The following is a 25,018-nucleotide window of genomic DNA, read 5'->3' as shown; positions in this document are numbered from 1 at the left end:
TTAACTGTTTTGAGACATATTACAAAGTTTTTACAACATCCAGCCAAAATGTACATTATTTCAAACAGTCTGGATTTGTAATAGGGTGTTCACACAAATCACATCACTGCCACGGTGCCACCCTGTAGACATATAACAGACATTTGTTAGCTCTAGACTCTACGAAGAGTTGTATGTGGAATTTCAAAGCATAGAATTGCACAAGTTTGCATCGGGTTAATAACATGTCTTTTAATTAGAACGCTGCCATTATTCACTTAAAAGACAATGACATCAGGCAACAAGATCCTTTGTCTCAAAGCACTTTTGATTTTGCAAAATTAGGTCTGTTCTTTTAACCATTGTCATACCAGCTACCGAGTGCTTTTTAAGCTTTATTTATTTATTTATTTATTTATTTATTTATTTATAACATTCGGCCGAAGCCAGGCTAAACCCAATAGTGCTCAGAGGCTACTAAATTTAAGGGATGCCTCCAGATATGACGGGACAGGAATATGGGAAGAGGTCCGATTTTAGAAGCAGGAGGAAAACCGGAGCACCCGGGGAAAAACCTGCGAGGACGAGCATGGATCGGCACCGCGGGGAATTGAACCCGGGCCACAGTGGTGAGAAGCGAGTGAGGAGACCACTACACTAACTCACCCTCCCTCCCTTTATGTAGAAATATACTTGCTGCACAGCCACTTAACAAATGCTGCGATTTCTTTTTTCAAAATTAATCATTAATTGTATTGGGAATTATAAAAAATAAAAATACTAGATATATATACAGAATGTGGGATATTTCCACATATGCATGTGAGCTTCGAGACGAAGAATTCATTTTTCTTGGCCCGAGCCGTGGTCATCCAAACATGAACACTTGAATTGGGCTATTACATTTAAAATTTAGATTTAGCTAAAGTCTTCCACAGAGGGAGTATAAGTTTTGAATAGAATAAAATAGACAATTGGGTAACTTCCATCTGAAATACTCACTCCAGTTGTGGAAGATATAGGTAAAGGCATAATAAAGGGGGAGTATGGGCAGCCCTCGAATTAAGGATCTGAAGGGGCACAGCAACTTTTTTAGGGCAAGTTGATAATTGCCTTAGATTTTCACTGAAAAGGCAAGGCAGCACAGCAGTTTGTAATATTTTAAGAGGGCATCATGGCAACTGTTGAAAATTTGAGAAGGGCACCAAGGCAATTTCTCAAACATGAAGAAGACACACACAAACATAGATAGATTATTTTATAATGAAGGGGCAGGTCTGGGGCAACGACAGCAACTTCATTAGAGGGCACAGCAAGTGACTGTCTTGGGTAGAGGACATATTTTCAGGGCATAATACGGCAGTGGGGTGGGCACCCACGGCAAAATGCCATGGGTGCCGTGGGTTAATTCGAGGGCTGAGTATGGGTTTCAAAATGACTAACCCTGACCAATTACATTTGAAAAACATACTCCCTCTATGGAAGATATTTCCTTTTGAACTCTTCCACAGGGGTAAGTGTGGCTTTTACATGGAATAGCCCATTCTCCATGTTTGTGACAACAATTCTGTCTGTTCTTTTAATGTAATTACAGCAAAACTTTGGAATAAAGTACACCGCCCAAAAGCTGCGCTTTATTCCGTGATGATACACTGTTCTCAAAATAATCATGCATGACGGGAGTGGCGTACAAGATTCTAGAATTACGTCATGATTGAATATATAATGGATAACACTGTGTATACTTTCAGTCAGTGATTTGTTCAATTAGTTGATAATTAAATCTGGTCAACTAGAAAAACTCACTTTTTGATTAGATGGAATCACTGATGTTGTCATTTTGGACCGTGAACCCCGTTGGTTTGAATGGGGAGGCGTTCGAGTTAATCTGTCACATGGTTGGGATCGGGTCATCAAGCAACTTCCTTATGGATTGACCTCGGATGAACCTAAATCATCCACCCGACCCAGCTGAAGGCCAAAGGTTTTGGCCGCAACATCGGTAATTCCATCTGACCAAAAATGATTTTTTTTGATTGACCAGATTTAATGATCAAATAATTATATCATGGATACATCATAAGAGTTCACACCTCCTTTCTATTGCCGAGTCACACCCTACTGTTCATAATAAAATACACAATAGAATAGACACGTTAGATTTCAGCTTGTTACATCAAATCAAGCTTCATGTTCCAATGCATACAAAACTGCAATTTTGCAGCAAAATCTACCAATGCTTTGTTTGTGGATCGCCTGTTGGTTGCCCTTTTTGTGGAAGATAGCATGATTTTGTCAAGTGATGGCGCACTATGGGTGTCCCAGAGAGTGATGGATAGGCGATACATTGCTCATCACGCAAAGTAAATGAATAGAATTTTGCGAGCAAAACCATATTTTCGAGTGGCTGGGACCCTATCCAAACAATTTATTTTCCACTGCCTACATCTGATAGATGCAATGTGCTATTCCAGTTGAAATCCATACACCCCTGTGGAAGACATGACCTTAAATCTCCCAAACAAGGGGTATAGCTTTCAAATAGAGTCACCCATCCAGGTAACTCCGTTTGAAATTCACATTCTCTGTGTGGAAGATTAAGGATATGTCTTCCATAGGGGGTGCATGGATTTCAACTGGGGTTAGCCCAATATCACATGTGTACAAATTTACTCCTAGCTCTATTGAGTATTGTTTTATGACATCGTCATTTAGTTGCAAATTTAAGAGGATCAAATACATTGAAAATCAAACCGAAATTAGAGGAATAATTTCTTGTATTTTTTCCTTCACTACGAAATAGAAACTTACTACCATATATCTCGATATTTTGGTAAAAACACCCTCACTTGCCATGATGGCGCCACATTTTTGTGCACTTAGACAAGATATACCCAGTGTACAACTTTAAGTTTAAGTGTAGCCACAGAAGATAGATTAGTAGCGTGATGTTTGGATTTTCTCTTATCATCAATACAAGTACATGCTCAGCATGTAGATACTTTATTAATACTTGTCTCGGTCCCAGCAGGTTTGTGTTCCTCTGTCACTAAACAAACCATCTGGCGACAACCCGTGAAATGACAATCGCTGATTGGTTAATGAATTTACAAATAAAACTGTTTTCAATTGGCTATAGGGCGTGACGTCTGTAAGTGACAATAAACATCATAGGCCCTCCACTATTTGTAGATACCGCTAACGAACAATGTACGCTAGCTTTAGCAGCCACTGAGTCTGATATCGCCTTTCATGTACGCAACTTGCAGAGCGTACTCGTATACATTGTGTGGATTTATGTAACCGCATAGCTGTCCATCAACCACTGCATGCACAATGAAGCCCAGCGTTGATTGACAGCAAAATTTAACGCCAGTATTTAAGGGGTTGATGTTCAGCCAATCAGAAAAGACGTACTATGAGGTTGTCGCCAGACGGTTTGTTTAGTGACAAAGGAGCACAAATAGCCTGGGACCGAGACTACTTTAATACAGGTGTTGCTGAACTCTTCCTTCAGAGTTCATACAATGAACTGAACAGGAGGATGTTGACACTCAAGTGTAGTTTTCAACTGCTTCGCTACGAGTCCAGTTAACATTTTTCCCACACCTGTTCTATCTTAAAGGAGTATTTCGTGATCCTAGCATCCTCTTTTTATGACATTTTTCAGTAGATATCCACGAAAAAAGCTTATTCCCAAAATTTCAGTTGTTTCCGATTTTTGCGTTTTGCGAGTTATGAATGATTATGTGTATTACACTGCTCCATAGACAATGTGTTGTAATTTCGTTCTGGTGCACCAGAACGAAATTCAAATTTCACAATATCTTTGCTAAACGAAATAATCTGCAAGAAATTTTTTGTATATAAACATTATGTAGCCATAGGTTTCCAGTGATATAAAATTCTCAACTTTTTTTGAGAAAAGTGGGGGATGAGGCTGTGGATCACGGAATGCCCTTTTTAAGCAGCAAAGTGTGCAAAACTTTTCCAACACATGTTTTCCTGGATGCAAATATTGCTTTGTTTCAACCTCTTACCAACCAAACTGCCAGCAGAAACACTACTTATGTCCCTGCATGGCAACCCAATATGGCCGACTACACGCAGGCCTATATTATCATGTCTTCATTCTCCTCTTCAAATTCTTTGAGGGTTAGGTCAATTCCACCGAGCAAGCAAAGACATTGTTGATCATCATACCTCGACTTCATTCGCTATGAGAGTTACTGTCGACGGTAATTCGCCATCCTCTGTGGTCACTGTGATTTGAACGGGAGTTGTGTCGGCGTCGGAAGTGGGTGTGTTCTCGATGGAAGTCAGGTTGTCCGCTACGATTCCTTCCTCTCCATCCTCTGTTACTATGGTGATGACTTTTTGCGTTGCTCCTGGTACAACTTCCACCTGTTTTTCAGTTACAAAAATGTAGTAAGAAAGATGAGCTGTTAATCAAGCAATTCTGATTTTAATGATTTTATTTGTTGTTCTTACTTTTTCTTCCTTTTATGGGGACAAAGACATATTTTCAGTTTTGTCTCTTCAGAGACCAAAGACAGACAAACACAAGCCCCTCCCCCCACACATACACTACATATTCCTGCTATCAAACATCCGACATTGCGTAATAACCTTACACCGAAGACATAACTGTCACTATTTGATTGTGGATACACCTGGTCAAACTGCAGCGAACCATGGACCTTTCATATAGCTCTAAGGGGTACATAATGTCAAATGCACTTTTATGCTATCAGCAACCATTGCAGTTATTAAAATAAAGGCAGGACATTGCTCCGCATTGCATCCTTGTTTGATAGAATCAGGAGGTTTTTTTTTTTGGTTTGGCACTGTAAACAAATGCCTACTGAGGCTACAACTGCTAGTATAGGGGATGTCCCAAATATATTGACTCCATTATTTTCAGAAAAATTGTACCAGCAAATTGTACCATGTCACTTGAGTTGGTTTGGTTTAAGGGATTTGGGAAAATAAAGGTTCTCTTCAAGATAATTTTTTAACAATGTTGATCCACACTACAAATTATTTCATACTAGTACATTGCTAAAATTTCATAAACTTAAAGGGCAGGTCTATTGCAAAAACAAGTTTATCTCTATTCGAAGAGAATAAGAGTCAATGCGAAATGCAAGTTATGCCACAACACTCAAACTCTCCTCCATGTTTTGAACAATTGCTCTGTGTCTCTCCAGCAAAGCAGGTATACCTGGCGGCACAATAGTATCCTCACACATATTATTAACATGCTGTCCAAAACCATCAAAGACAATTGTATTATTTTTGCCGACCTCCCCGGATACACAATAACATGCGGCACTCTTCCACCAAATATCCTGCCTGCTGCTCAAAAACCTGATCTTATCATCATTGACAACCATAAAAAGTCCATTCATATATTCGAGCTAACCGTTCCTCTAGAAACAAACATCAAAAACGCCCACAAGCGAAAATTCTCCAAATACCAAAATTTGCAATCTGATATCATCCAAAAAGGGTTTAAATGTTACCTGAACTGTTTTGAAAGTGGGTCAAGGGGTCTGGTTACAAGTGAGAACATGGGGAGATTGGGTGACACCTTCAAATTTGCAGTGAGCCAAATTCTCCAAGCAATTGGTCCGGGAGATTAGTAAGATCGCGCTAGTCAACAGCTTTACAATCTGGAATGCCCGTAATGAGCCCCATTGGGAGGCGGCTCCTTACCTTAAAATCTAGCCCCCCCCTACCCCTTTGCTTGCTGCTTTGCATCTCTCCCCACATCCTCATTTGCTGCGTTAAAAACATTTTTGGCATTTGTATTTTATAATAGTTGTATTTTTATATTGTGTTTTGTGTTGCCTTTTTTAAGGCCCTCCTGCCTGCTTGATGGCCTGCCAACGCAGGTTTTCAGCGTGTCCTGGGGGTGTTCGTACATTGTTTTGTTACTTTTTTTATGATGTGATTAATAAAGAATGATTGAATAAAAACATAACTCATTTAGAGCAGATTAACATCATATTGCAAGTTTGCACCCGCTTTGTTCCTTACCTGATAATTGGCTTCACTTGTAGATGCCTTAGTCGTGCTAGGTTTGCTAAAGTTGAGTGCTAGTTTCCCTGCTTCAGTCAGAGTAAATGTCTGCCCTGTTTCCATCCCTGATGCTTCCAACCATGATATTGCATCCTGTGTTGCTATGGTGACAAAACAAAAGTTGGCAAATTGGCAAGATTTAAAAAAAATGATATATTGGCCACTCAATATCGATAAAAATCAGTAAATCAATTATCCATACATGATAACAATCTGCTATTAGTTCATCCCTTAATTGTTTCATTCATTGCTGGCATGGAAAGCCTTTCTCCTTGGGACACTGATAGTACGGTATCATCACATTGACCTGGCCTCGCACATAATGCTGAACCATGTTATATTGTGTCCTATCACACGGCTAAAAACCTATAAGATTACGGGAACTTTCTCAAGTGTTTAAGAATGAACCTAATTGTGTACCATGCGATTCATTTACAACTTACTAGGTGATTTGAGCGGTGCTGACGCTTCAGCTAGTGCTGCCAGCTGGGCTAATACTGAGGTAGAGCTACCAGGAGCCGCTTCTATTGTGCTGCCTCCTAATGTGAAAGTATCTACAGAAAAAATATATTAACAATTCAAGAGATTATCATGTTAGAATTCTCATTGTTTATGGTAACAAAAGTATTTTGTCTTGCTTTTTAATTCAAGTGTGTCCTTGCACAATGACAAAGCCTGCTGTCCTAACTTTTGTCTTAAAGGCGATGGCAGGACAACATCAAAACTGCCAAATGCAAGTGAAAACAAGTAAGGCTGGAAATCGCCAGAGTTTTCCATGTCGCGATATCACGGCAAAATTTATCGCAATATCAATCATATCACAATAAATTTTAAGACAATTTCGACAAAACTAATAATGGGATTAAGATTGTGCTTATTATATCGTTATGAATACGGCAGACGGCCGAATCCAGATTCGTCTTTTGGTAAATTTATTTTACGAATGCATTACATTTGAATTAGAGAACAAGGGATCAATGCTGTACATGATAGAGGGCAGCATATCAATTTTTTAACGGAGACCAGATGATAACAGCATAATAAGTAATCAAAAGAGGCGGCATACAGGGTTAGTTGACGGTGCATCACAGTACGGTCACCGACGGCAACCGTTAAAAAATCGATATGCTGCCCTCTATAGGTATAGCATTGATCCCTTGTTCTCGAATTCAAATGTAATGTATGTGTAAAATGAATTTACCAAAAGCCGAATCCGGATTCGGCCGTCTGCCGTATTCATAACGATATGTAGAAAGGCAAAATCTGACTATAAACTTGGCATATACCATGTACTATGGTTCCATACAGGCCAGTTCTGTAATTACCCATTACTATAGTTTTCAGCACCAGCGGTCTGCCAATTTGGCGCAGTTTATGGCATATACGGAAGTGGGGGTCCTGATTGGCTAATTGAATCAGGTCATCATCACATTGGCACCTCATTCGCTAGTCAAACTGCGTAGCAATGCGTGACCTAGTTCTTTTTACCCATGCTGGGATTGGGTTAACTTTAACCAGCACTTACTTTTCCTCCTTGATGTGGCTTTTGCAGCTACAGCAGCCGAGACAAGATTCTGCATGGTGGTGATTGCTGAAGTTGAACTTGCGATCATAGGTGCTGCTGAAGATGTGCTGGCTGCCGATGTGACTCGCACCGTGGTGGCTGGTTCTATTAACACTCGCGTTGAGGTCGCCCTCTCCCCATTCACTGACTGACCCTGAAAAGTTGATGGCATTCATTAGTCATTACAAATTAAATCCAACACTGGTTCAAAGTTGGTTCAGAGAGAAAAGCCCGAATAAATATGCCTGATTCCTGTGAACTTTGACCCCTACAACATGCATGCTACATGTACTTTGTTCATCCGAGTCAGACCTATTCCATTTACAATACGAGTAAGTGCCACAGTGTTAACTGTCAAACTCAGAACATGTGGCAGACTTCAGCAGATAAAATATGACTTCCAACAGAATAATACACCAATTCAAATAAATACAGATATGGAATTATTTATGGCAAGGTCAATATTTTGTTACCTAGATACGTACCTGTGCATTGACTAAAATCTGCACGATATCTTGATTGTTGTTATCTACTGCTATTTCTAATGCAGATTTGTCAAACTAAAACAAAAGGGAGACAAAAATATTATTAATTAATTGAAACAAAAAAGATCGATTTAGGTCATTTCCCCGGTTGGGTATGTATGCTATGATCAAAATTCGAAATGCTTGTATATTCATGCATACATTTTGATCAGGGTTTGATTTAAAGGGGTTTTACATGCACAGATGCATGTAACAATGTAACATTGGTTCTGTGCGTGTAAATTTTGCCTGTACATGCATGGAAATCAGGAATTGTTGATATTGATCCATACTGAAAGAAAAATGTTGAAATCACAACATCAGGGGTCGCGCTAACCTGCGTTTCTGCGCGTACAGCGCATGTTTTTAAGTTTGAGCGCATCTATTCATTTTTGCAAACCAGTTCAGGGGTTTTCATGCGCGCAGAAAAATGAAAACATGTGAAAGAAAAATAAAAGCTTTGATCTCCAATATTTACGATCTGTCCAGAAATTATGTAACATAAAATGCAATAACATAAATGTTTAAGTGAAGTCGCCGTAGCATTGTAACATAATTTAAAAATAAAAATAAAATACACACCGCCAGCGTAATTTAACACAGATTGTGATATTGTCTAGAATCACTGATGAGTTTTATTGACAGTACTGAATGACGACATGTACGTGAGTTGGTAATTTCTAATTCTAGGGATCGGTAAGAAATGCTTCAAGGGTGGTGTGTAGAGATATGCCAGCGGTGAAATACGAGGCCGTAGAAGAAAAAAGTGACAAAAATTTGCCCTTGAATATGTTTTATAGTCAAAATACTCCAGTAATTCAATAAATATCATGATATTTGGCCTAAACTTGAACTCATTGGCAATGAAAAGTCATCTTTTATTGAGTAAATCATGGCTTTTTCACTCGTCCATGTGACTTGCAATGCTGTTGAATTCTGCACTTTGCCGAAGTTGAACTGCATTTTATGGAATTCTGCAACTTTTATGGCATAAAGCAACACTTTTAAGTTTTATAGCAAGTACACTGCGTGGGAACTTTCTTTAAAAGCCAGATAGTTGGTTAATAGCGAGAATCACGGCGTGAAAGGGAGATCGTGTTTTTGCCAGGCCTTAACTTATAACATTAACCAAAATCACAAAATCTGATACTGATAGGCTATATTGAAATGGGCATTCAATACTTGACTAGAGAACCCCTCATTTTAGGATTTGAGCGCATATTTTTAACACTTTCAGGGGGTTCAGGGGTTCCGAGAACCCCTGGTTTTAAAACCTAGTGCTACCCCTGCACAACATGCACCTCTAAGCAAGTAAGCAAGCACCAACCTTATTGAGACATGTGATATCAGCATCATTCTTTACTAAAGTGTCCACTACATCCAAGTAAGTAAGCAAGCAAGTAAGCAAGCACCAACCTTATTGAGACATGTGATATCCGCATCATTCTTAACTAAAGTGTCCACTACATCCCTGTGTTGTCTCTCCGTTGCCCAGTGAAGTGGAGTCATCTTCAGCTATATAAAGTAGAAAATGCACAAATATAGATTTTTACATGATCTGTATTCATTTTGTAAGTATCCTCTTACAACATGCCTGAATGGAGAGAGGTTAACATTTGGAGCAATTTTGCATTCATATCAAGTCATGCGACATCTGGGTTTTGATCTGCATGCCTCCAAATTCAGGCAGACCATCAAGGTCGTGAGCTATATTGCTCTTACCACTTGGCTTCTCTCAATTTCAATCATTCTTTGCCTTTGTGCCCTATATGCTCACCATCTTTGAAAATGAGTGCCCTGGTGAGCTGTCATTTTCTGAAATGAGGCAGAGTGCATTCAGAAAGTGAAAACTATCCAGAGAAAAAGAAGACTGTAGTGGAAATAGTATGTTATTCTAGTACTAATAATTGTAATACCTCATGTTGCCAATTCAGGTTGTTTTTTCCTAGTAAATACCCTGGGCAGCAACTTACCACTACTAGGTATTGAACCCAGGACCTTATACTCCAAACGCGAGTGCCCTTTAACCATTAGGCCACGCTCTCCCAAATATTTTGGGAGGGCTTATTTACTAAAATTCCAGATACTGCTTTGAGGCAGGACAGTGCTGGGAATAGGCTTAGTACAAATCTACTCAGTCAAACATGTAAATATCTAGGAGATATTTAGTCAAAGCAATTGTATTTACCTTGATCGAAAAGTCTATGAATCGAGGATACAACGAGCTATCTCAAAACGCATCAGAATCAGTGAAGCATGACACCATGTAAAGCAATGCATGTGTACTCACATAAAACTCTATCAAAAATACACTGCTCTTTATGTGATCTGTATGCGAGATGAAAGCATGGAGAGCTATGAATCACCCTCCTAAAATTACAGTGAGCAATGCTCCCCTTAAAGCCCTGCTACATTGACTCACTCACTCACCATGTCTTTTGCATTGATGTCAGCTCCATGCCCTAATAACAGCAGAACTATATTATTGTGTCCCTCCTGTGTCGCCATATGTAATGGAGTTCTGTCGACTTTGGTCCTGGCATCGCGGCTCACCCCCGCTCTGAGTAACACCTCCGCTGTGGTTACATGGCCACATCGAGCTGCCATGTGGAGAGGTGAGGTTCCCAACTGGCGAGAGTTGAAAGAAATGTTTTAAGTAATAAGTTTTAGTGTTAAATTGGTGTACATTTATAAATGTAATCGACATACATGTGCTGCAATTTGTACAAACAATAAATTGAACAATGGGATTGTTCAAATATTTGACTTTGTTTTGATTTGGGGTGGGTTTTTTTAGGTATGGTAAATTCCTTTCAACATGCTTGGAAGCTGATCAACTCTATCATAATTACATCACCTAAATGCTTCCTTTTCATACTGTAAAAGTAGAAATTTTCGCGAGGTTTTTATTTTCGCGAATTTCGCGAGTGGACATAAAATCGCGAAAATAAAACTCGCGAAAATAACCTTTTGTATTAGGTTTCTATTGTATCAATATCAAAACCGCGAAATTTAATTCTCGCGCAATTGACAAAATCTTCAAAATCGCGAATATATCTTCTCGCGAAAATATTGACTTTTACAGTAATCAAATTTACACAAACAGCTGCATACCAGAATAGAATATTATGCCTCTAGAGATCGTAGATATAAGTTTATGTGCACAAATTATGAGGAAAATTGACAATTTGATCTTTGGTCAATTTTGTCAATCCATAGTATGTAACCCTCGTTTGGGGTGATAAAATTATGCATCTAGGTGTGTTTTAGGAGGAGGAGCGACAAGTTAACTGGTGAACTCACCCAATCGGTGGTAAATGGTGCTCCATTGGACATTAGGATTCGTACTTCCTCATCATGGCCAAGTTTGGCCGCCTCCAGCAGCTTCTTTCCGAGGTCCACAAGAGACATGCCTCTGATGGAACCTGATATTTAAAATATCTCCTGAAGGAAAAAACACATAAACATTGAACAAAATAAACTGGAGGAATAAATTACTTATATTTTTCTTTACTGTAACTTAAAGCTGGGATTTGGGGGTAATTTTGTGTCTGGATACCCTAGTAATTTCCGGGCGGGGTACCCTGGGTTAAGGTGGTACTACACCCCTTGATAAATTTGTGACTATTTTTGCATTTTTCTCAAAAACTAATGAAACACTGGTAACAAAAGTTATATATATTATAGGGGCAGGGAATCCAGTTACTACCCTGGAATTTCAGTGACTTGAGAGAAGTAGTTATTGATTTATTGATCAAATATTGGTTTTCCCTCATTTTTGACTGTAACTCCACAACTGGTCATGTTTTTTTGAGGTGGGCACCCAAAAAGGTGGAGCTGTCACATTTTCCAAAAAAAAATTTCTTCTTCTTCATATATTTTTGCTAAAATCCATCATGAAGAAATGGTTTTGGTCTCATTTTGAAGATAAATTATTAATCTAATGAAATAGTAACAAATACAGTTGAACAAATGTATTAATTAATTACAACCGCTTAATTAAGTTAATCAGCCAGGGGTGGAGCGGTAGAGGAGGAGCCGGTAGAGGAGGAGCTCTGTGTAAATCCAATGAGAAGTTGGTGTTCAATAATAAAATTGATGCACTTTGTTGCCTAGTAGAAGTAAAAATGCATTTGCATAATGTTAATCTTATTTTTTAACTTTCTATAACTATAATTGCCTAGCTAATCTTAATCAACTTAGTAATTAAGGATTTAATGAGCTTTTAATTAATGCAGGGGAATGTGTGTCATGCAATACAATGGGCTTTAAATCTTGCATGCATGAAGAAAGGAATGCAAATAAATCTCATCTGTCATGAATAGATCTTTTAAATTGTTTTATCTTTGAAATATCTATCAAATAAATCTTCTCAAAGGAGATTATTGCATGCAGTCAAAGGATTTAATCTGATGACATAGAGCTTTTAATTAATGCAGGGGAATGTGTGTCATGCAATACAATGGGCTTTAAATTTTGCATGCATGAAGAAAGGAATGCAAATAAATCTCATCTGTCATGAATAGATCTTTTAAATTGTTTTATCTTTGAAATATCTATCAAATAAATCTTCTCAAAGGAGATTATTGCATGCAGTCAAAGGATTTAATCTGATGACATATTGATCTCTGGTTATTGTTCAATACTAGTAGTTTATTGATGTAGGCTAATTGTGCATCTATATGCCTACATGTACATGTACCGGGTACCATTGTTACAATTTATTCACTGTAAATTGATTTTTGAAACACCCTATATGGAATTGGATATTTAAATGTGATATTATAGCAATTCTTTAAACTATTTTGTTTCCAAATTTGAAGTGCATTTGCTTACAAATGGCACTTAGGGAAATTTTACATTAAATTAAACAATTTAAAATACAACTTTTTTCACACCCTGTATAACACAATGGGCTTAACAAATATAGTGCAAACTAAATATTTAATGAAAGGCCTAATTGTGTACATTCCAAATATCAAGTTCATTTTCCAATTTAAAATACTATGTAGAAATATTGGAGTGGTAAAGAAATGTAATTTTTTAGGTATTTTTCAGTGGAATCACCCTGTATATTTTTGGCACACCCTGTATATCCACTCAAACTTAACAGATTTGCAATCCTGACAATATATGCTTTCTAAAAATATATACTTTTACATAGTTTGGGTGAAAACTTTTAAAAATATAATCAGAAATATAAAAAAGGAGTTGATTTTTGACAAATTGCAAGATGTGACGCAATTGGGTCCCACCTCAAAAAACATGACCAACTGTTGTCTGAGCTGAAATAGAATTTCCAGTGCAGTAGTTGTAGTCCTTGCCCCTATAATATATCTTACTTGTCACCAATGCGCTATAATTTTTGAGAAAAATGCAAAAATAGGCACAAAATTGGGCAGGGGTGTAGTACCCCCTTAACTAGGTCAGCTTTATTGAGGGTTATACTGCTTCAGTGACAAGCACTGCTTTTCAAGCAGGCCCTCATTGATACATGTTATATAGCAACAAAATATATTACGATACACAATATCATACAAAGTATCATACAGTATTTACAACGTATTTACAATATATTACAAATAAGTATAATGGTACCATCAACTACAAGATAATTATAAATACCATGATTCAAAATACAGAAATACAATAATTATATTTATATACAAAATCAAGCAAGTAAATGAATAAAATATAGAAAAAGACAGGCCTAAATTTCTTTAATTTTTGATTGAAATTGGCCTAAAGTCATATTTTGCATCTGAGCTCTTACTGTCGGTGGCAAAGAATTCCATGCATAGGCTGCCCTGACATGAAAAGTACGTTGACCTGAATTTGATTTAAATTTTGGTACAATCAATGTATTAGAAGTATGATATCTAGTTATATGATTATGGTTATCATGAACAAAATCAAATTGAGAAGATAAGTACGATGGATATTCATTCTTTAAACATTTGAAAACAGTCATTAATAGAGTATTATGCCATCTTTGATCAAGTTTAACCCACTGCAATGTATTCATTAAATCATTAGTTGGTGTCCTTATATCTGCTGAGAGAATTATTCTAGCTAGATTATTATGAAGTACCTGAAGCCTATTATGGTACTCTACACTAAAATTTGACCAGACCATGCTTCCATAATCAAAGTGGGGAATAACAAGAGCATTGGATAACATTACAGTGGTTTTGTATGGAAGGAAATATTTTATACGTTTTATTATGCCAGTTCTTTTGGAAATAGTTTTACTAACATTATCGACATGAGCTGACCAAGACAGCTTGCTATCAAATTTCACACCTAGATATTTAAACTCATCTACTCTTTCAATATCATTGTTGTTATATATTAAATGTACATTGTTGAACTTTTCAAGCATTTTGTTTGTACCAAAGATCATAAACTTAGTCTTTTCAACATTTAAAGTGAGTTTGTTTACTTTGAACCATTCAGCTACCCTACTTAGACATGACTCCATTTGAATTTTAAGATCAGATTCATTTTTTAGCTTTACACATTAAAGAGGTATCATCTGCATACATTACAGTTTTACATTCAGACACAGCATTAGGTAAACAGTTAACAAAAATTATAAACAGTAAAGGACCTAAAATTGAGCCCTGAGGAATACCAATATCAATTGGCCTAAAGTCAGAAAAAGTTGAGTTAACATTAACAGTTTGTTCTCTGTTGTTTAAGTATGATTTAAACCATAATAATTCATCCCCACATACCCCATATTGTTTAAGTTTCCTAATCAGAATATCATGATTTACAGTATCAAATGCTTTCTTTAAGTCTATAAATAAAACGCCTGTAGCATAACCTGTATCCATATTCTTTAAAATGTAATCTTGAACATCTAGAAGGGTTGTTGTTGTGGAATGATTTGGACCGAAATCCTGATTGAGCATTTGATAATAGTCCTACATTACTCATATATTCATATAATTGATCATGAACAGCTCTTTCAATGATCTTTGATACAAGTGGTAATACAGAGATAGGTCTATAGTTACTAACATTAGTTTTATCACCCGATTTAAATATTGGAGTTACTTTAGCCTTCTTCCATGCATCAGGAAAAGTAGACCCATTCAAAGACAGGTTGCAAATATGAACAAGGCATTTTGAGATGAAAGGCGCAGCCAACTTTAATAACCTTACATTGAATGGATCTAATCCTGATGATTTGCAATTTGCATTTTACTTATTTGTTTAAGAACAAATTCATTAGATATTGCTCTAAAACTAAATTTGTTTACACTATCATTTTGATGAGAACATACAGTATTACAAGTGCATACATAATTATCATTGTTATTATTAAATTTGCTCCCAAGTTCATTACCTATAGAAGTGAAAAACTCATTGAACTCATTTGCCATATCCTTTTTATTACCTGAGTAATTACCATTCTTTTTAACAACTGCTGTAGGTATACTTGATGTTTTGTTTGGTATAATTTTCTTAATTGCTTTCCAAAGATTTTTACTATTATTTATGTTGTTATTTATAGCCTCGTTACAATAACTCTTTTTCAGTGAATATTTCATATTGTTTACTTTATTTCTAAGAGACTTTGCTTTACTCCAATCTTCAGCATTATTTGTCTTATGTGCTTTTGAAAAATAGTAGTCCCTATCTTTACTTAGTCTCAAAAATTCACTGTTCACCCATTCAGGCAGGCCTCGAAATAAGCCAGAACTTCTGAGGGCCATTTGGGCCCTTGATCTTAAATGTTTGAGGGCCCTCACAAATTTTTGTGGGCCCGAATTTGGGCCATTGGTTTTAACCTATGAACCCCACAAAAAAGTGAGCAAATTGTCACAAATTTTGCGGGCCATTTGGGCCCGCCGGATGTGTCTTTTGTGGGCCCTCACTGATTTTCGGTAAACAACCTTTAACTTTCTTTTCCTTAAATGGTGCATGCTTGTCACAGGCAGCATTGAATGAAGACTGCCATTCATTAAGTGCTTCATTGACATCATTTATATTACATATTCTACCCCAATCAATATTTTTGATTGTATCAATATAATCTACTTCATTGAAGTTTTTGAAACACCTGGATCTTACAATTTTTGGTGGAAGTTTCAACTTATTACATTTTCTTACAGCATATATTAATGAATGATCACTAAGACCTAAACTATGAACACCAGATGAGATTATAAGTTCTGGTTTTGATACAAATATTAAGTCAATTTTTGTTTTACTAGTTTCGGTTATTCTTGTATAATCTGTTATAATTTGTTTCATATTAGAATTGTTTGCCAACCTTGTCACTTTTCTTAAATTACCAATTTTAACCTGATCTAAATTAAAGTCTCCTAAAATATATATACATCATCATATAAATCGTTACATTTCTTAAATATATCATCAAGATTATCAAGAAAATCAACAGTACAGTCTGGTGGGCGATAAATACTGCCAACTAAAATAGGCTTTGTATTGGTTAAATTAAGTTCAATAAAAATACCTTCAATATCATTATCATATAAATCCTCATTTTGTTTTGACAAAATACTGTTTTTAATATAACATAAAACTCCACCCGTATTTTACCATTTTGTCTATCAAGTCTATAAGTATTGTAACCATCTATTTCTACTTCTGAGTCATCAACATCCTTATCTAACCAAGTCTCATTAATACATAACACATCAATAGCATTGTCATTCAAAAGGAAGTTAACCTCATCAACTTTGTGGATTAAACCCTGGATATTTAAATGAGCTATTTTAAGACCCTTCCTAATCTTACACTTTAAATCAATAAAACCCTCATTAAGAGGAAGTTCATCATTAGCAAGTTTGTGAAAACAATTCTTACAATACCAATAATTATTTTGCTTAACATCATTGTCATCAACACATCTAAAGTGAAAATCAAGTGTACAATTATTACAAGTTACATAAAGATCATTTTGTAAGATTTTTCTTACACACTCACCACAAAAATCATTTTCAGTTTTCTTACAAATTTTGGCATTCTCTACAGTTTTTAAAGTTACAGTTCTTTTTTTACTTTTATCACTCACAGGTTCTTTATTAGTTCTTTCCTTTACCTGCTCCTCCAATGAGATGTTACAACACAAAAATCCCGGTGAAATACACTACTGAGACAAGACAAATAGTTCTCTTGAATCACAAGGGATTAAGTCAATGTGGATACAAATTTGCACTAACTTTGGAAATGGCATTATGGTGGGGAAAAAGTGAACTCGGGAATCTTCTTCCCGGGAAATTTGGCAAACTGAGAGGAAATTTTCAGTAACACCAAAAACCTTTGGGGCTGTGCAATAATTATGAGTCCCCCCATGGTAAAATTTTGAACAGCCTGCCAAAATTGCTTGCCCCCTCTCTCAGCATGCCAAAAATCACGTGCCCCCCACCCCTCTTGGCTTGCCAAATATTTTTTGACCCCCTTGTATGCCAAATCTTTTTGATCCCAATTTGCAAACCTTTTAAAAATGGTCTACATGTAGATATGTTGCGAGCATAGTGAGCAGGAAAATTTGCATATTAAAGCGTTTATGTACTGTTTTCCTAAGCCTTTTGGCCACGCGTTTTGAACTCGCCACCCAAAAATGGTGGTTTTGTTACGTTTGTTTGTCTCCAAATCGAGACTCGTTCAAATTGTTATATCTCTGCTTAAACAATTTAGGGTATTGAAGTGTGTTTGGTGTCATTTTGTAGCTAAATGAGGGCCTTAAGGTTATACAGGATTTTGAACTTTTGTGTAGGCAAATTGGCTGCACGTAGCCACCTAAAATATTTTGTTTTTCAAAAAATAAACATGGCAGGCCTAAAAATCATACTTCATCTTAAAGTTGACACTCTAATGATTATTATTGTAATACTTTTAACATCATAGCTCATACACAAATGTACTTTGTAAGTGTTTCAATTTGTGTTCAATTTCATGAGCATGAGGTTTTTTGGGAAAGAGGCCAGAAAAATAGGGGGAGAGGGTCCGATTTCATTGCGATTTCGCATATGTGTTACAAACAAACCAATGAAATAATGTACCTATTTATTCTTTCGATAGGTCCTCCTGATTTAAAACAGTAAGCTTACATCTTCACAGAATGTCAATGAAAATGATGGGGTAAATGTCGTCTTTTTTGCAACAACAATATTAATTTAGTGTGCCAATATATTGACACAATTATTCCCTACATTATTTCTTTGAAGTATCAGCTAACACATGCATATCAAAATTTTATGAATCAGCTACGGAAACATTAAAAATAATTTATTTCATCTCAGCATATCAGGCCAAATGGTCCAAAATGGAGTTCTGAGATATCCACACATTTAGTTTCAAGTACTCACATTTTCTGCTATTTCACAGTATCAATTCACAATCCCATAATATTCCAGGTGCAGTGCTCCTGTATTACTACTGATAATCCTTACTGCATGGGAAGTATCAATTGATTTTCACAAAACTTGCAGAAATTGACAAATTTCTGCCAAAACTTCCACACTATCTATTATCATGTTCAAACCATGTGCTAACTTGTTTACAATGCTAGTTAATGTTGCCAGGGCCAAGGTGATAGTACTTATTTTATTGATTTTGTCTAGTATAGTGCTGGTTGAATACTCATGCTCCACTGTGCATATGCTTCAGTGATTTTAGCAATCAAATGAAAATGATAGGGTTGCCAGTTCATGCACTGGAATAATAATCACTATAAGGGGCACATCACTAAATAAATGTCCCATTAAAATACTTGTGAAAATACAATAAAGTAACTAGGTGCATAATAATTATGAGTCCTGGGGGAGGGTAGAATGGGGAGGGGGAGCAGTTTTGGCAAACATTTACAGTGCATCTTTATAAGGCTTAGGAAACACTACAGAAACATTCAAATCTGCATCATAATATCTAGGCCATTTAAAGTTTCCACATTGGCAAAGTTAGGCTGGCCGAGAGCAGGGCCAGGGGAGGATGACAGGAAATGTTGGCATACCTTTTAAAATCTAACCCACGGGTCCCCCATGTATATTTGGGATTCCCCCTTCCAAAGAAAATGATAGCCCCTCACACCTTCTCTTTCTTCCATGAGTTACACCAAATGCGGAAGGATTTAGTGTAGTGTCCCCTTAAAACAAGAACTGTCTTTAAAAAAGAATTAGTGCTGTGGGATATCTAGAGCAAATATTGATACACAAAAATAATTTAAAAAATACTTTGTTGATACAATTTTTTCAATCTACATCTCTGAGATGTTTAATATATACATATACTTCATAAATAAAAATTAAAAAACAAAAGACAAGTTCAGTGGAATTTTCACCCTCCGTAACCTTAACAGACCTCCAAAGGAGAATTGTTTATCAGCTAAGATAGTGGAGTTAAAGTTGTTTGAGTTCAGAATGACCGAGGTGGTTGATGAGGCGGTGGGGGATGAGGCGGTGGCGGTATGTGCAAAGTCTATGGGAAATAAAGATTTCGTGTGTGCGCGTTGAATCAACTGATCATAGGCCTATCTTTGCATCCATATGGGCTACAGACATGGTTAAGAGCTCTTTTGAAAGATTATTAATTCTGCTAATTGTTTTCAATCATTTTGAACTCTTTATGATTGGTTTAGTCTATAAAATGCAAACTTTTATGTACAAAACTACCCGTTTTCATATTAAACACTGTGTAGTAAGCAATGCGGATGTCTTCAAAATCTAAAAGTTGCTGTAAATTTTTAATTACTTATCCTATCATAGTCAAAGTTTACATTTTCTGAGAGGAAATTTGATGAGGAATCTAAATAGGGACTTACTTTTTTTTGTATGGGTTACAGTCTGTCCACCTAGAAGTACAAAGTAAATAGACCTCGAAAACTGGAGGTATGAGAATAATTATTTCAGTGCAATGCTTCTTTGGCGTGCCAACTGCTGCGCGATTTGTACTTGCCGAGCGTGTGACGCAAAGCATCGACCCCCGATGCCACAGATTTGGTTTGTACGACTATGTGGACAGACTGTAGGGGTAAAATGTTTTAGTTCAAAATATGTTGAATCGTAAAAAAATTTAAAAATATTTTGGGACACCCTGTATTCCGAGATTACCAAACAGCTGTGATTTTTTTTCTTCCAAAGTCTTCTTCCCAAGGCCAAGTAAAATAAATAACATGTATTGTCCCTGCCCTCATCCATTTTTGGATATTTTCAAATATTTTTGTTATTTTCCTTATTTGCTCCCTTACTTTGTTTCTAAAATTATTGCGATGAAAAGACATGTTTATTGTCAAGAAGTTCTTGGTTATCATTTATAAACACATTGCAAACATTTTCTTCAAGCTAGGGGTTGGGTTTTGGGGAAATAACAAAAATATTTGGGGCTGTAAACACAAACAGTTTAATAAATAATAAGGGCCTCCCTCACTAAATTAGGAGAAAGTCCGGACGATGATGTAATGTTATGTTATTTATTTTACTTGGCCTAAGGCCATGTGTTTTGAGCTCGCCACCCGTAGCGTTACATCGCAAATATATGAATTTTTACACCAATCGAGTTTCAAATTAGAATATCTCCACAATTATCAATCCTAAACTAGCAAAGTATACATTTTTGGAAAGCTGAAGGCATAAGGAATGTAACAATACATATTTCAACTCAATATACAGGGTGACCTTGAAGTTATACAGGGTGGAATAAAAACATTCCGGATACAAAAGGGTTACTTAATGCATTGCTTATTACTAACTTGCAGTAATAAGCTGAAAGTAAATAACATCTATTTAGTTAGAGGATAGGGGGAGCCTACAGACTTTGGAAGATAACAAAATCACAGCTGTTTGGTAATCTCGAATACAGGGTGTCCCAAAGTATGTTAGAATTTTTTACAATTCATCATATTTTGAACTGAATCATTTTACCCCTAACCCATACAGGAAAAGTAAGTCCATATTTAGATTCCTCATCAAATTTCTTATCAGAAAATGTATACTTTGACTATGATAGGATAAGTAATAAAAATTTTACAGCAACTTTTAGATTTTGAAGACATCCGCTCATCTTAACCAATCATTAAGAGTTCAAAATGATTAAAAACAATTAGCAGAATTGTTTAGCTGTAAATTAAGACCAAAACCAAGTTTATAGCCCCTGTAGCAGTGAATTTATTCAAGTTACACACGTGAAACGTCGTGTTCCCATAGAGTTTGTGTGTACCGCCTCCCTACATGGATCGAATCCATGGGTTCCTACAGTCACCCATGGAAAACAGGGTACTGAAAAACACTACACAATGTCCACATCAGCCACGGTTGGTTTTGTTTACATTGCATTAATTCCCTCAGAACAGGCAATACAGATTCCAGACAGATAAAACTTACCTAATATCAGTTTTAGTTGCCCTTAATAACTCCAAATTGACATTAAATTCTATTTGCTCATTTTCATACCAAAATCAAGGAAAACATGGTTTTGTTATTACAAAATAACAGGAAAATCATACAGTTCATTTCTGGTCAATTGCAGCAGGCCACTTGAGATAATCAATATTGGTACTTCTACTTGAATGGTATGGTTGGTTGGTTGGTCAGTGACTTCTGCTCATTGTAAGACTGAAAGTAGCTGACAGTGTTGTAAACTTGATTGCATAACATTAAGATTGCCAACTTATATCCTTTGTATTTGAGTTGTCAAATTTATGGATTAGTTAGGCCTACTGTCAAATGAAGTAAACAGTATTTAATGTCAACAAAACATGCTGCTGCAGAACTCTATGCCTGTGTGTGTGTGTCTGAGGGCCGATGACTGGGCCGATGACACACATTCGATGGGTGTACCGCCTCCCCCCCTCCACCACCCTGACTGCTCGCAATTCAATTAACCACAGCTTTGTTAGTTGAAAAGCTATATTGTTCATATTTAGAGGTTAAAAAGTGGTATTATTTAGCTTTTAAATGAGACCAAAACCATGACATAATCTTTTTGTTTAGCCGAGGTATGATGAATTGAACAGATCACAATTTGAAAATACGTAACACCACCACCCTTTTTGGGTGGCGAGTTCAAAACGCGTGGCCCTAACTAAAATTCCTGCAGTGCACGTCTGAATAGAATTTTTTTTTTTTCATTTTTTTTCTATAAATTGTATTAACTATAATATTTACAGTAATTTCTTGGCCAAACTGGAATGTGAGTTGCGTCCATGTACCACCAGTCAGAGTCCCTGTGTATTGTATGTATGCTACCAGTTCTCGCATATTCATGAGGGCCGATTGTTCGATTGTGTCGAAAATCGTAACACCACCACCCTTTTTGGGTGGCGAGTTCAAAACGCGTGGCCCTAACTAAAATTCCTGCAGTGCACGTCTGAATCAAAGATTTTTTTTTTCCATTTTTTTTCTATAAATTGTATTAACTATAATATTTACAGTAATTTCTTGGCCAAACTGGAATGTGAGTTGCGTCCATGTACCACCAGTCAGAGTCCCTGTGTATTGTATGTATGCTACCAGTTCTCGCATATTCATGAGGGCGATTGTTCGATTGTGTCGTGTCAAACAATCACGCCAGCGCTGCGTAGTGCGTGCCTTCGCGTACATACGCGATAGAGCGTTGCATGCTTTCGCGATTTACACGATAGACCATGAAAATATGCGGTAATTCAATTGCGTAGCAGTCTCGCTTGTCGCATTTCATGGAACAATCGGCCCTCATTATCGGATGAGGCGGAGACTTTGACTGGTGGTACGCGCTCTGTAGTCCTGTGCTGTTGATCCCAGCTTGGGATCCGCATGGTGATCAGATCATGCTGATGCAGCTATGCATGCAGCAAGTAGGTATGCTAGGTGAATTCAAATTTGCCATCAAACTGCATCATTTTATATATCAAATTAAAGCCCTTGCCTTGAGTAAACAAAGCCAAAACTGAAAACCTTTTTTTCATAGCACTTTCCGTAGCAAAGTTACATCTTGTCAAAGACTGACTTTCATCAAAAAGATTCAGCTAGCAAAATTCCCCAAAGCGGCATTTCGGGGTGTTTCTAGATCTTAGTCTCATAAGCGATAGCAGCTTTTTTAATGGAACTGCTATCAAAATCCTCTAAAATTCCATGTGCGGGTGACTTATCACCATAAAAAATTATATATTTGGGTCAAGTGAAGTATAGAAAACATATTTATGTAGGTTTCTTTCTTCGGGCACAAGTTTTAAATTTCTATGTAAAAATGCATTGACATTGTCGGCGAATTTGGCTGACCAGCAAATGTGTTAACTAAGGTTTGCCTGGGTTACCTACAGCTTGATCGAAAAATCTATCTTTTATGCACGACGACACGAGAGTTATGTGTGCATAAGATAGAACTTACGGCTATTTGAAAATGCGTCTGCATAGCGTTGATACTTTTTATAACGCAAGTAAAAAACATTCTTCCGAATGTCACTTTTGGCTACAATTTTCCTGGACTAACATAATGTATCTTGATTCAAGGTTGCTTACTTTTAGAGAAAAAATACATCTTTGAAGTACATTCTGGAGATGTTTTAGGTCACAGCAGTGCGATGCTCGAGCAATGATCATGGCCGATTTACTGTCACCGATGTACACGCTAGAGACGACCTTTTTCAATTGGGTACATCCGGTCATAATCAGTCACAGTCACTGATCAGTGGTCACAGTACATGCGCAGTGTAGACGGCTGGTGGAATAAGCACGTCGTGCGGAGTTCAGGATTGGCAAAGCAGCGACTTAGTAGCCCAAAAGGATGACTTTTGAAGATTTTCCACACTACAGTTTCCTGTCCAATAGACACCAATTGATGGTTAAGAAAGTAATTGAGCAACTTTTCAAATCTGGCGTAGGCAATTTATGGTATTTTGCTATCCCATAGATACCAATGTATGAATTTTAAAAACAATCGATCGACTTTTAATTTATTTGACTCGCGATTTGGGCTAACATTTTTGGCAACACTGCTGGAGGTCAGTGGGTGCATATACAGCAGAAACACGGTGTTGATCGAAGCCGTTCGGAGAACGAATATTGACGTTTTTCGTAAGTACATGTATGAAAATTTAAGAAAATATTATAGTACAGTGTGTCGGTAATATGTCACGAACTATTTCATGATATTTTGGAGACAACAACTAACTTGAGGAAGAAGTTTTTATTCATATGCATGAAATTGTACTCTGTATGGCAACTGCGTACATGTATCACACGTACATGTAAACAAGTATGTTACATACGATAACATCCTTGCAAGTTCTAACTTTCGTATCACAAGCTATCGGTTGTTCATACGAAAGTTAGAACATTTCGAACAACCTACACACATGTACAGCAAGCCGAGCTGTCAAATGATCAAACTCAAAAGCTTATCTTTTGTTTATAAAACAAAGCAGAAACCTGAAACATACGTTCCATTGCTATGGCTAAGTGGGCATAACATCTGAAATGCCTGCACCTCCATTACACTTCTTGTAAAGTAGACATTCGACTGCTGTACCAAACCAAAACATTGGGGAACAGGAAAACGTCTTTCCGGGGTTGTCTTCTCGTCGAAAGACCCATTTGCACCGGAAGCAAAACCCTTGTTCATCTACGAACTTACCAAGCTCTAAAACACACTTCCCAAAATGAAAATTGTCCCAGATCGTCACTGGACCTTCAAGACCATAGGACACAACGTTCGGGTAGGAAAGGGGCACCGTTCGAGGTCTAATTTCAGCAAAAACGGTGTGCCTTTCTTGCCTGGCGGAAGTGAGATTTTTGTTTTTCCGGAAACACATGTCGAAATGGGCGATTCACCCTGACTTGGCGGATTGTTTTTTGATTAAAAAATTAAAAGATAACACAACATTCAATTAAATATTCTTTTTACCAAGAAATAATTA

At 36.8% G+C, this 25,018-nt stretch overlaps 1 protein-coding gene across 2 annotated transcripts; it reads right to left on the bottom strand.

The window, feature by feature from the left end:
• Window positions 1-660: 660 nt before the first annotated feature.
• Window positions 661-24,928, bottom strand: LOC140142863 (uncharacterized). 2 transcript variants are annotated; one of them, XM_072164885.1, is made up of 9 exons: window positions 24,736-24,928; window positions 11,455-11,595; window positions 10,582-10,779; window positions 9,568-9,666; window positions 8,113-8,187; window positions 7,589-7,781; window positions 6,507-6,617; window positions 6,022-6,164; window positions 661-4,383 (listed from the first exon to the last, which is right to left on the bottom strand). In XM_072164885.1, exons 2-9 carry the CDS (start codon window positions 11,560-11,562, stop codon window positions 4,177-4,179), a joined length of 1,134 nt encoding a protein of 377 aa, XP_072020986.1. In that variant the 5' UTR covers window positions 11,563-11,595; window positions 24,736-24,928; the 3' UTR covers window positions 661-4,176. The 2 variants fall into 2 exon arrangements, with proteins under 2 accessions (XP_072020986.1, XP_072020987.1); XM_072164886.1 differs by lacking the exon at window positions 24,736-24,928 and adding an exon at window positions 24,542-24,687.
• Window positions 24,929-25,018: the final 90 nt, after the last annotated feature.

Source organism: Amphiura filiformis, chromosome 20 (genome assembly GCF_039555335.1).
Source record: "Amphiura filiformis chromosome 20, Afil_fr2py, whole genome shotgun sequence".
Lineage (NCBI taxonomy): Eukaryota > Metazoa > Echinodermata > Ophiuroidea > Amphilepidida > Amphiuridae > Amphiura > Amphiura filiformis.
The sequence above is the reverse complement of the archived record's forward strand: the minus strand, read 5'-3'. Positions and strand labels throughout refer to the sequence as shown.

Bases quoted from the DNA above. Each gene is read 5' to 3' on its own strand.
- LOC140142863 (XM_072164885.1), bottom strand. From the start codon at position 11,562: ATGTCTCTTGTGGACCTCGGAAAGAAGCTGCTGGAGGCGGCCAAACTT. The intron at 10,780-11,454 runs GTGAGTTCACCA...AACTCTCGCCAG, and splicing joins CACCATTTACCACCGATTGG to TTGGGAACCTCACCTCTCCA. The intron at 7,782-8,112 runs GTACGTATCTAG...TCAACTTTTCAG, and splicing joins AGATTTTAGTCAATGCACAG to GGTCAGTCAGTGAATGGGGA.